The sequence below is a fragment of the Genypterus blacodes genome, unplaced genomic scaffold, assembly GCF_046128005.1.
Source record: "Genypterus blacodes isolate CSIRO-AG114 ecotype Tasmania unplaced genomic scaffold, CSIRO-AGI_Gbla_v1 ptg000036l_1, whole genome shotgun sequence".
In the NCBI taxonomy this organism is placed as follows: Eukaryota; Metazoa; Chordata; class Actinopteri; order Ophidiiformes; family Ophidiidae; genus Genypterus; species Genypterus blacodes.
Genome location: NW_027466849.1, coordinates 1,822,501 through 1,835,497, shown reverse-complemented (window position 1 = coordinate 1,835,497; position 12,997 = coordinate 1,822,501). Strand labels below are relative to the sequence as shown.

At 42.6% G+C, this 12,997-nt stretch overlaps 1 protein-coding gene across 1 annotated transcript in view; it reads left to right on the top strand.

The window, feature by feature from the left end:
- Positions 1-12,997, top strand: part of LOC142996066 (protein kinase C-binding protein NELL1-like) — a 188,051-nt gene that overhangs the window by 83,572 nt on the left and 91,482 nt on the right. Inside the window, exons 10-12 of the mRNA XM_076146953.1 lie at positions 619-692; positions 5,000-5,099; positions 9,295-9,423. Coding sequence (XP_076003068.1) covers positions 619-692; positions 5,000-5,099; positions 9,295-9,423 — 303 coding nt within the window. The remainder of the gene's footprint in view (positions 1-618; positions 693-4,999; positions 5,100-9,294; positions 9,424-12,997) is intronic.

Genomic DNA, 12,997 nt, shown 5'->3' with positions numbered 1-12,997 from the left:
GCAACTGGCATGATGAAATCGGCGCCGACTTCTCTGTAAGAGCGGCGGCAATGGTCGTTGTATGATTCTGGTGGGAGTTTAAAGGGAAGGAAGAGGCTTTTTCTAGCACAAAGGACACTGGGGTCTGCTAACTAATCACAAATCCACGGACAGCTGCGTCTCTGCTGCTATATATTGCAGAGACGCAAAATCCCTGAAGCCTAAGTCTGTCTTTGAATAATTCCCTCCCTTCCTCCCTGTGCCGCCGTCGGCTCCCGTCTTCCTCCTTTTCCTCCCCTGTGAACGCCAAAGCTACAAAGTTGTGACTGAGCCGCTCTGCACCCTGGAGAGGAGGGAAGCAGGACTTCACATCCCTGTACTTCGTTCCTTATTTCGTCTTTATTGTTAGAGAAGTGTGCGGGAGGGTTTCCTCTGTTGTATTCTTAATGCGATGGTACATCTTCTCTGCATTAAGGCCAGAAACTTTTTCACACCCTAACCACTTTTATATCTCCACAGCATTTTGCAGCCTGCGTCATCATGATTATTGTCTGAAGCTTGATCCCTCACATTTGGTGGTCAGTGTGTTCCTTCTGAGTGTTACTAAAGCGATGTCTTCTTGTTCTTCTCTGTCCACAGCTAAATGCACCTACATGGGCGAGATGTACTCTGAAGGGCAGCGCTTCTTATCCAAGAGCTGCAGAGAATGCAAGGTAATCACAGACAGGAAGAAGGAGAAGAAGACTTAATGTTCTAACACATGATTTCCATTCATTGCCCCCGACCCCCATTTCGCTTCTGGGCTTCATTTCACTAGTGGCCGTGACTACGACTAACAATTTCAGATTTGACCTTCAACAAAACTACCAACATTTTATTTTTCTCCCTTCATTCCTTTCCTTCCTTCCTTAATTGTTCTACCCTTCCTCCTTTCCTTTGTTCCTTTGTCTGTTTCCATTGTCTTTTTTTTCTCAATGTTTTATTTTTGTCCTTCCATCTCATTTTCCTGTTTTCTTGGCTTCTGTTGCTGTCTTCCCTACTTTGTTTTTCCTTTTTCCTGCAATATTTCCTCTTCTCACCTTTTCTCCTGGGAACCCCCCGCCCCCCGCCCCCCGTACACACACACACCTCTGCAGTCAGATTACCATACAACACTTAAAGTTACTTTCAGTGTAAAAGGTGTAATGACTCTGTGTTATTCAATAAGCCAGGGAGTCTTATTAGTTTTCCACCCTCACCTAATCGGTTCAATCTGCCTGTTTTTTGCTCTTCTTTCCTCTAATACTGAGAATTAGAGGTACTTAGCATAATGTATGCACACAGTAACACAGAGGCCAGATTTGAATTGGAGCTTCATCATTAACTACAAGTCCAGGCTGAAACAAGGGTGAGCTTGCTTCACTTTAGTAGCCATTCATCTAAAGATACCATTTTAAAAGGGGAAATGAGCGCTTTGTGCGTGTAAATGCTCTACAAGGGGCCGCACAGAGGCTGCACAGACCCCGTAGCGCCATCAATGCGGTTACATCTTAGTTGGCTTCATTTTAGACAATTACATTAATCACACCCATGACCTGGTTGAGGCTTTCATTGTGTGTCACCAAGTAATTCACTCTATGTTACACCATGTTCACCATTGTGTGTTCAAGGTTTCTATATGTGGAGAAATAACTGCTGTGAGTGTCGACCACAAACACTTAACCACTGGAGTGCAGAGCCAGAGGGCAGATATCTGATTTCGGTCCCATCAGTCTTCCTGAAAAGATTGGATTTTGTTGTTCTCTCTTTGTTCCCGTACTTTGTTGTAGATCAGCAATTTGTACTGTACATACACTTTGTCCAAAATCAAATCAAGAACTGCAACCTTTGGTCTTTATCCATATCATCTGTCTCTGTCCTTTCATCCTCACAGCTGGAGAGGAGAGTAAAGCAAAGCACAGCATAATAATCAGACCTCCTCTTACCTTACAGGTGGACATTGCTTTCAGTTCCAAGGAATATACTCTTTGGATACCAACATGTGCAAGATCAGTAATCCATCGCACATGTTTAGTTGCTTTACCATTCTTACCTGCACAAATCGAAGGCATGTATGATGTTAAACAAAGTGCTTTAACATTTTACAATTCTTTAAGTTGATTTTTATGTCATTCTGAAGTCACCCAAGCTTACACAAGAAGCGAAATGAGAGGTTCGGTGGACAACTGATTCTAATCGTGCAGCTCATTTGGTCATTGTAAATTGCTTCGTGCTACCACCCCAGAGTGGAAAGCAAAGAACTCATTTATCAACATTCAGAAACTCCCAAATAGCTGGCTTGAAAAAATAAATAAGTAGACCCAGTTAGCATTTGGAAATGTTGCTGCATTGTTCTGGGGGTTTGATGAAATAGCTGCCGCCCTGTTTGGTGTTCTGCCTGCATCTCTGCGTTGCCTTCAGACGGTGTTGGCAGGCTTTAATAGTGTACAGAGAACAGATAAAAGGAAATGTTCTCTTTTTACCACTTGGATCCGTCCTCCTTTTCATGAAGCCACAGTTGGACCCGGGCTCATCCGGTTAATGGCTCAGAGGGATTGAAGGGACGCAATTGAAGCTTGTGAGTGGCAGCTCAAATGAGGAGACGTGACCATGCCTGAGAGCACAGTGGTTAATTTTAGGTTTAAGCTTTATTTTCTTCAAGTTAAATTACAGTTTGAGCTGTGCAGAGAATTTAACTGATCTCTTGCAATGCTGTATGATCAATGTTGAATCAGTACTGTATCATACAGGGGAACCATCTGAGGCCCAAAACTTGAACCTGATACTTCATATATTTGCAGCAATCGTACACCTGCGCAAAAAGACTGGGGAGTTTTTTGGCTTCTGGGTATAGATAGATGTATTTAGTGTCATATTTGTTCCTTGAGGTCTTAAATTGGCATTGTTTTACCACAGCTGGTGATGGCGGTTCTGATTTGAATTAGTTTTTGTGTTGACACAAGGTGATTGACACAAGATTATGAGCAAATTTGCCAACTGCTGTAGATAATGCTGTCATTTCTGAAATATGCATTAATTATTGTAACCTGGATGATAAGAATTCAACTTTGACATATGATGCTTACTGTGGCTGTGCCTTACCGTCCTTATACAATTGTTGAACCTTTAAGATCACTGAAATCTGCTCCCCGCTTGCTTTGGCATACATTGAAGTGAATAAAATGTTAGAACAAAATACAAGCGAGGGTTACAACTACAGAAAAGATGTAGGTTGTAAGAGGAAATTCCATTGCAATCAGCAAGGCTGCTGAGTCTGAGGGCTGGAAGTCACAGGAGGCGGAATTTCTCTTTCTCAGCAGTCTGTGCTGTCTGGATAATCTTGTCAAGAAACAACAATTAAGTGCTGAGCTGCCGGGCGAGTTGCTGCTGGATGGCCCGCTGGAGGGAAGTGGAGGGATTTTTCAAGGGGATTTTGTTTCTCTTTCTCGAAACAAAGTAGTCCCTTATGTCCTGACATGGAAGTCACCTATGCACCTATTAACACGGGTGCATGCTCATTGGTGGGATCCAGTGGCAAGAATAAATACACCACATACATAGCTGATGGCTTAAGTTAAGGCACAGGTATTCTCTGCCGGTTTGATTTCCCCTCCACCGTTCAGGTCCGCCAGCCCACTGAAGAGCTGCAGTGAAGAAGAGTTAATGAGGATGTTCACACTGTATCCCTGCTGAATTTACAGTTCCACTCTGAGTCAAGGCTAAACAAGCTCAGGCAAACCCTACTGAACAAAACACACACATCCAAAGAGAAGAGACTGTTAGGAAAAGGACATATTTGCTTTATGAGTCCATTATTAAAATCAATCCAGATCGGCATCGGCAATCGGCAATAGAAATGTATCCCTGTATAATTAGATTGACATTGAAAAATGTATCACACAGAGGAAGAGGAATCATTTCAAAAACGTGTGTGATTTAATACATGAGTGAAAGCTTAGCATCCATGGTTAAGGTGAAAATACCGTATGTAAGAAATTAAAAGTGCGGTTTTTGCTGTATTTCCACAAAATATATAGTATAGTTTTAGATATAACCGAGTATTGTGATATTTAAAACAACATTTTTGGAGTGAAATCCAGATGAAATAATTCACCAGTAAGCTATGGCACCGACAGGGCGCCAAATAGAAGTAAACAGAAATTACGTCTTTGTCTACAGATGTTTATAAGAAATCATTAGAATCGTAAGAAAAGTATTTTTGTCAGTATTTTTTAGAATGTGGCAGGTAGAAATTACAGGGTAATGATTTTACTGAAGAGTTCTTAGTTCTACCTTGTGTAAAATTGTGAAACAGTGTCCGAAGGAGAAAGGTGTACTTTGAAGGAGAAAAAGGAGGGATGTGTGTCGATATGAGAGTCTGAGAGAGGTAAGTGTGGACCACCGGAGCTCTCACACGGACTCCACAGCACTGTGTGTTTGTGCGCTGCTGTTTGTTTTGAAGGCCCACGGGAAGATGACACACTTTTATCTGGCTTTGCTTCCCCTCTCTGGCAGCTTGTATCTGCACCTTCACTGTTATCTGTGTTCACGTCCTCCCCGTGAAAGGGAACAGCATTTGTAGCCTCTTTTGTCACACACACCTATTCAGTCAGGAGTATCTGCAAATAGCCTTTATTTCCTTCTGAGTGGAGTGAATATCTGAGAATGTCTGGTAATATGGTTTTATATATTTCATAGCTGGATCCTCGCTTTTTCTGACCTTGAAATTACTAGGATCCCCTCACAATAGACAGCTCTAGTAGGTGTTATTTGTGGTGCTTTAAGAGTGTGAGTATTAAAAAGGTGTTTTGTTTGCTTTGTGGGGCAGCAAAACAAAAAGACCCAAGTTTCTTTTGAGACAAGTAAGACATGTAAAGCTCTTGAAAATGTTTTTTTTTTATTTCTCTGATTCTATTGAGAAGCTCATGGCGTTTACCCGATCAATTCAAGCACCGACTTCAAGCGTGTTCACTCTTTTTCTAACGGCCTGTTGTCCTTCCAGAACGGCCTGATGGTGAAGGTCACAGAAACCTGTCCGGAGCTCAACTGCACCCTCGGCGAACAGATCCTACCAGATGGCAGATGCTGCAATGTTTGCAGAGGTACGGTCTTTCTCTCTCACTACCCTTCCCCATTTTATTGAATTGTCCTTTTCTTTGGGAAATGCACACACGTACACCGATCCTCTGCAGCCAGGAGGAGTAAACACAGCCAGTCTGCTGGATGCTGATTCACACTGCGACTCTGCGGTAATTCTATTTCTCTGTTTCCAACCGGTACGGATGCTTCTTGGCGAGGATAGTGATCATAGCAGATTGGTCTGTCTGCTGTAGAGCACCTGCTATGCCAATTTGCCTGCGGGGTAAATAGCCATCGGTAATTCAGTAAATGCATTGAATAAACAAACTGTAGGAGGCTGTTAAATATGGAGCAGCAATGAAAGAAACCCGAGGATTGCTGAGCAGAGAAAATTAGAAGATAAGACGAGCAGCGTGCCACGTGAAGAGGATAGGAAAGCGTTTACAAGTTTGCAAGTGAAAAGCAGCAGGAAGCAAAGGTGAGGAGAACACTGACTTATAACTTTCATGGGGTTTTTGTTTGTATCACATTGTGAGGATACTGATAATTTGGGAAATTAGACGATCCCAGTTTAAAACTGTTATTCTAGTACCAGCTGGAGAGGACAGAGGACCAGAGGACATCAGAACAAAGCCATTGTGGTGTTCCTGGTTGATAGAAATAAGACATGTTGTCGATTCTCCCACTGCTTATTCAGCTACAAAATAGTTTCCTTAATGTCAGTAACCAGAACTGACATACTAAGGAGCTAATTCTTATGGTGGAGCCTTACACGTACTTCCTTACACTGCAAATTGAATTCTGAAAACAAATTGTTACTGTCTGAAGGCTTGTTTGTCCAGTCAGCAACATTCAGGACCGTAAACTCTTTTCTGATCACCCCTTGGCCATTGGAAACCACCAGCACAGCAACAGGCAGAAATAAAATGCAGGGATAATTCAGCACCTCAGTACGTCAGACCACTGCTTGAAAAGCTCCTGCAACCCAAAAGGGCTGTTAGACTAGACATGTTTAGAGGACCGAAGAGACCAGGAGAAGAAAGAAGCACGGAGGATAGTGATGGAAGACAAAATGGAAAACACTGACAGTACATGGTGGATGAGATTCAAATTTGTGTTCTCATAGGAAACATGGCAGATTTCTGATAGAAAACAAAGCACTGAATCAGTGCCTGGTGGTGTATTGGTTTGCTTGCTTGTTTAACCGTTCCTCCACAGCTTTTCTCAAAAGATCAGAATTAATCTCATTAACTGAAATTTGGACAGATAATGACCATAATCATCCCACAACCACTAATGTGTAGCTGGGGCGATGCTGAGCACATGTTCCTAGCTTCCTATCTCTGTCATCTTCCTTCTCCTCTAAAATGATCTGTTTGTGTAATCGCTCTCTCTCTCTCTCTCTCTCTCTCTCTCTCTCTCTCTCCGTCTCTCCCGCTTTTCTCTCTGGCTGTGTTTCCATTGCCAGTTTTGTGCAAAACACAGTGTAAATTGGCAAGGTCAAATGTGAAAACACAGCGTTTCCATAAAGTGATGTTACAGTACGTTCATAAGTCTCACCTGCTATTTCCCATGCTGCACACTCCTACACAGTATGTGGCAACATTAAGTACAAAGAAGAGAGGGGCGTTCAGACGCTACATCTTGCGTGCTGATTTATGTCCTCGCCATTTGAGCGATTCCATTACACACTTCTCAATTGGCAACATCAACATGCACCGTCTTGTGACTTGTGACTCAGACACTCCACACAGACCTCCTGTCACAATGCGTTGGTGTTTGTATGGAACGCCATATTAAACAGGGCAGGCGTTACTTAAAGGGTCTTCAAGTCTTACTGAGGGCAGGAGAGCAGGTGTGGAGTTTGCAGACGCAAGAGAGGAGGTCACACTGTTAGAAATAACAAAGCCACAAGTGTCGCCACCTCTTCTCTTTAGCTCGTTTCTCACACATAAACAGTGTGTGTGTGTGTGTGTGTGTGTGTGAGAGAGAGAGACGCTCGTTATTTCACAAATCACCGGCAGGCTTCTCTGAAACCATTGAGTTACACTGGATTTGTTAAACTGGTGATCACATGATGCGCACAGAGGGACTCATTTTCACCCCGTCACCTTTTGGCTTTTCCACACTCGCATTCGCACATTCGCACCCTCAATTGTGGGCTCCTCGTGCAATCAGCCCTCACATGTAGCCGCAGTTCCCTCTGGGTTGGGGGTGGTGTTGGTGATGGTGATGATGAGAGGGGTGGGGGTGGGGTGTGTGAGTGTGTGTGAGAGGGAGAATAATGCAGACACAGCTCTTTTCCTCTGTAATGGCTCCCTCAGCTCACTGCCTCTCAAGCCTTTTATGTGCATCCAGGCTGTCACTCATTACAACACATGATGGGCTACATCAGCTCACAGCATACCAGCAGGAGACAATCATCGCCTGTCTGTCTATTTGGTAACCTGTCTGTCTGCCTGTCTGTCTATTTGTTAACCTCTCTATCTACCTGTCTATCTATTTGTTAGCCTTCCTGTCTGACTGTCCGTCTGTCTTCCCCTCTGCTGTTAAGAACCCATGGTTTGCACGTGTCAGATCACAGATCGCGCCTTCTTCTGACATTTTGGTTATTGCACTTTGTTTTGCCTTGATCCCATCATTGTTCAAGCTACCATAGTTACGACTTTTATAGTTGTGAGTATGATAAGTCAATGCATTTTCCTCAGATTCTAATAATATTACTATTTGAGAATTAAACCAAAACAATACAGCAATATGTTTGATGTTGGTTCTTTATATCAACACTTGAATGTTTGTATCTATTTTGGATCAAATCTCATTTTGAAGCAGTTGTATTTTATACTTAAGCTCAGGCACTATGATCAAATTCAGAACTGTTCAGAATAATTCTGGAAAATAATCACTTTACTTATATATAATGTATAAAATAAAATATAAAAATACTAAAACTTAAATTACACTTAAACACACCCTAATGAAACATGGGGGTACCAAAATCTACAATAATCACTTCAAAAGGGTCTTGGTTCCATTGTGTTTGACGTGATGCATTTCATTTAAATTCAGTGTAAAGTTTCATACTTGCAGGAGTTTTCAAAGGCTGTTTTGATGCTGCGGATTGGAGCAAATTGGCCGTTTCCCCCGAACAGCTGCATTTTATTGTAAATAGAATCTGCATCATTTTTAATGTAATGGTATTTCGGCGTGTATTGTGTGTTTCAGTCTCAAATCTCTCTTAACAATCTCAGTGCTACATGTTCCTTCAGATACTGTCTTGTGTGACATAATCTCGGCAGTGTGAACATGTGTGAACTTCTCCAGAGTCACTGCTCAAAAAAATTAAAGGGACACTTTGAAACACATCAGAACTCAATGGGGGGGGGAAATCATGCTGGATATATCTGAACTGATATGGACTGGGTAATGTGTTAGGAACAAAACGATGCCACATTGTTTGATGGAAATGAAAATGATCAACCTACAGCAGGCTGAATTCAAAAAAACCTAGAAAATAAAAGTGAAAAAAAGGATGCAAAATTCCATTGCAGCAACTTACATCTCTTGTCCTGTTTGTCACCGTCTTTTGTTGTTTTCTACCTTTTCTTCCTTGCTGTGTCTCTTCAACTTCATTGTGGTTGTTCTATTTATTTCAACCAGTTTATAATGTTCAAGTGACAGTGGAAAACTGACAATTTTTATTCATGCATCATATCAAAGGGTGCTGACAGTCCTGCCAGCACCACTTACAATCTGCATGTGTCAGCTCGCTTTGCTGAACTGTGAACAAAACATATCAGAAGAACAAACTGTCCTGTGCTGCAGCGCAGCACATTGGTGACTCTTTCAATGTCGGCTGGATGGATGACACACTCTACGTTTAAGGAGATATTTATGCATGCAGTGTGTGTGTGCTGTGACTTGAAGTCACAACTTTAACTGTTGCGTCAAATTTATCAACCCCATAAACTTTTACACATCAGGTCTGCAATATTGTGGACGCCAAGAACAGGGCTGCTCGTTTGTGTTTTATGTCTGTTTTTGTTGCATCCGAGTGTGTTTGTGTGTATGTGTGTGTGTGTGTGTGTGTGTGTTTTGTGTGTGTGTGTGTGTGTGTGCGCGCACACGTCTGTGGACATAACTCTTCAATGCCTCAAGTCGACACATTTTAAGACCCAAAGTAAATCGGATGCTGTGTCCTGTGTCCCTCTGTTTCAGGTTACGACTTCTGCGCAGAGGGACTCATTTGTGGCGAAAACTCGGATTGTAAAAACCGGAATACGAAAGCAGAGTGCGAATGCAAGAGCGGTTACGCCTCCATCCACGGGGATGCAACTTACTGTGAAGGTAGGACTGTTCCAGCTGAGGCTTGGGATGGTAAAAGCACCACAGGTGGTGACTTTGCCAGCGTTTAACTCTGTAAGGATTATTGTGCAGTTTTCATAATGAAATGAGTGGGAGAACAAATGGTTTGATTGGAGGATCCACAGGCTTCTTTGTGAACAGGAGGCTTAACACTCTGCTGAAGTGGCCTGTCAAAGCAGCGTGAAAAGAGACACGACTGCGAGACACATAAGGAGACCATCACTGTGTAAGAATTACATTGCTTATGTGTCTTCACCGTAGGATAGGTGTGACTGTTTGCAGCCCCAGGATCCCACCTCCACCGCTGTTCACTTGCTGCATCACTACTGTGCAATACCAAGATGATTACCTTATCCCAGGATGTTGCCTCCCTATTCCATATAACAGTGATAACAGAGCGCTGGATTGTCTCTCTGTATGGCACAGAATAATAAGCTGATGTACAGCCGCCTGTGTGTGTGTGTGTGTGTGTGTGTGTGTGTGTGTGTGTGTGTGTGTGTGTGTGTGTGTGTGTGTGTGTGTGTGTGTGTGTGTGTGTGTGTGTGTGTGTGTGTGTGTGTGTGTGTGTGTGTGTGTGTGTGTGTGTGTGTGTTTGAGAGCGAGAGAGAGAGAGAGAGTCACAGATTGCCAACATTCCGTTTAGTTGTTTGTTCCCACTTTAACGGCCACTCCATCTGTGCACACAGCAAAAGTTTATCGATTTTTTTGGGAAGCAGCAGCAAATGAGCATTTAACAGGAGAGCAGTCCTGTGTGTGCACAACTGACAATAGCCCTTTTATCATACGAGGAATGCAACTCTATTTGCTGTTACATCTGTGTTCCACTGTTTCCAGTCTTGTGTGTGTTGTTTAATGCTGTTTTCCTGATCATTTGAATTAGCCACATGAATCCTAAGTGTTTGTCCACAATTGTTGGATGATTGGTCCACATGAAGCCTCTCAGGTCCGAGGGTGCTGTGAGTTGGAGTACTTGTGATGGAGCTAATGGCCTTATTTGATTAAGAGGCCCAGGAGCAGCATTGAGCGGATTGAAGGATTTGCTTGATGTTCGGTGCAGTTGTCTCTGGGTCGGAGCCACAGCACAGTGAATCCGCTAAACACACGGCGAGCCCCTGCAGTCTGTCTGCTCCTGTTTGATCTGCATGGTAAAGAGGTTTACCCAAAGCTCAACTGCAATCTACAACAGTCTCGCGCCATATGAGTGAGGGCTGGGAGATGCCGACTGTTGGATCCGCTATGTAAATGGCGCAGCCGTGGCTTTATTGGCTGTGGCGGTATTATCCATGTTTGGGGTCGCTCCCTCAAGGCAGCTCAGACTTATTTTCTGAGTGGATTAGCTCAAATCCTAGTGTATGCTGTAGTGAGATGTGACATGTCTTAAACCTCACCACCATTTTAGCCTGGTTCGGGACATCGGTTAATTTGTTGCATGCTCATAATCCCAAAAATGTATCAAGTCGGATATGAAGGGTTGGTGTTTACTCTAAACGTAATTAAGAGTAGAGCACACTTAATGAACACAGTGATAATTGAAGTTTCTCACAATAATTTGTGTCTTGGTCGTGTGTCAATGGGCTCTGTGTGTGTGTGTGTGTGTGTGTGTGTGTGTCACAATCAATCTAAAAATCAACATTCTATCTGTTTGTCAGTTTACTTTTGTGCACGCGATCAATCAACACATTCTATCTAAATAAACTGATTAATCAACAGAGTTAGTGTAGATGTCAGACATATTGATGACGGCCACTAAACAGGTCGGTGAGTATTTATGAATTGCTTACCCTACATGCACATGAGAGACAGTGTAGTAATGTGTCTGTCAAGGCTCAAAATCTAAAAAATAAATCTAAAGCCATCAAAATTCCACTCGTAAATGAAGCGGAATAAAGCACAATATTGCTCTTTGATGCGGCGATGAAACGGAGTGAACAGTTCCTCAAAACACTTGCACAGAAAATCCAGCAGTCTGACAAACTGTCACTAATGGATGGTTTACAGAGAAAATGAATTCCTGCCCTTGTTTGTAATAAAGAGGATAATGTGTCTGGCCCTGGGTCGTTAAACATGACCGATATATCCTCATAAATGTTTTAATGTGCAGCTGAATGATTAAAGATGGCGTTGTTTACTTGGTGTTAGTCAGAGGAGCCATCGCAGCTCAACTTGAGTTTTCTGTTTGCTGAACTTGTCAGCGCTGGTCTGTTCCTGTATTTTGTCTCCCTCTATGGCAGTAGGACATAATTGAAATACGTTGTTCCAAGCAAGCTACAAACACGTTTTGTTTCACAATCGGCCACAAATTGTACGCAATATTTTCACAGGTGTATGGTCGAGTAGACCTTGAATGGAATGGACTTGTCACGGTTGACCGGCTGACATCAGTCCGTGCTGACTGCAGCTTGTGTCGTCGATCTGTGTGGAAATGTGGAGCTCAGCACACCAACTTATTTGCTGTTGGTGAGGTATCACTTTATGGAACAAATGTGACTCATTCCTCCGTCCAGCATGACATATTTCTATGTGTTTAGCTTTAAGAGATGAGGCCAGCTGGAGGTCTCTCTCAGTGATTGATGTACCAAACGTTTTATTATCAGGAAATGGTGGTTATTGTGAACATTGTGATGTGGGTCAAAGAAGAGGGGAAGATGACATTGTTTATTCCAAGTGAAATCGTTTCCAATGAATCTCTGTTTGAGTCTGGGTATTTAGTGTGTATGTGAGATGTGAGTTTGAAAGCAGAAACGTGGAATACAGTCTTTATTATTTTATACACAATGATTGTCTTTAGATTTCTGCCTCATCAGAATTTGATGTGATAATCAGTCAGAAGATAGGAGAGGGTCTGTTTTATTTTCATCTGTCGTTTCAGTTGAGCCATCAGTATGTATATGCGTAAATTTCTGCACATCATGAAACAAGACACATTAGTATAAAACGTATTCCATTTGTACTCAAGGCAACAGTGTAAGGCTGTTATTTGTAGACATACCACTATGTTCTATTTAAAAAGAACAGGCGATGGAAATGAGGACACAGGTGAAGATTGAAAACTGGGAAAAAAACATGTACACAATTGAAATGGGTTCCCTGTAATTCCTGCTGCAAACATTCTACATACAGCAAATATGTTATGACGTCTCTAAGCAACGTATGTAGTGTAGCGTAGCGTATCTGTGTTGGAGTCCTCCCTCGCTGTGTTGCCAAGGTTAAGGGACTAATTACCTCGTAATTAGAGATGTTACACGATGATGAAGGTTGTTGTGTTTTTCTCCATGTGACTATAACAGCTGCATTTCTGCATTCAGGAACCTTATTTCCACGTTTGTGCTAATGGCCTTATCGCAGGCTTATTATCCTCTGCTGTTCTTGTTTACGCTGTCAGTGATATTCTCAGACTCCCAGAGCGACGTTCTACATCTACTGTATCCATACTCGGCTCCGGGGATGGGGGCAGGAGGACACGCACATTGTTAACACTGATGTATCTAGATGGTTGACAGTCTGTTTAGCGTAGCCCGAAAAATATTCAGCATTATTCCAGCGCCGTTATGCTGAA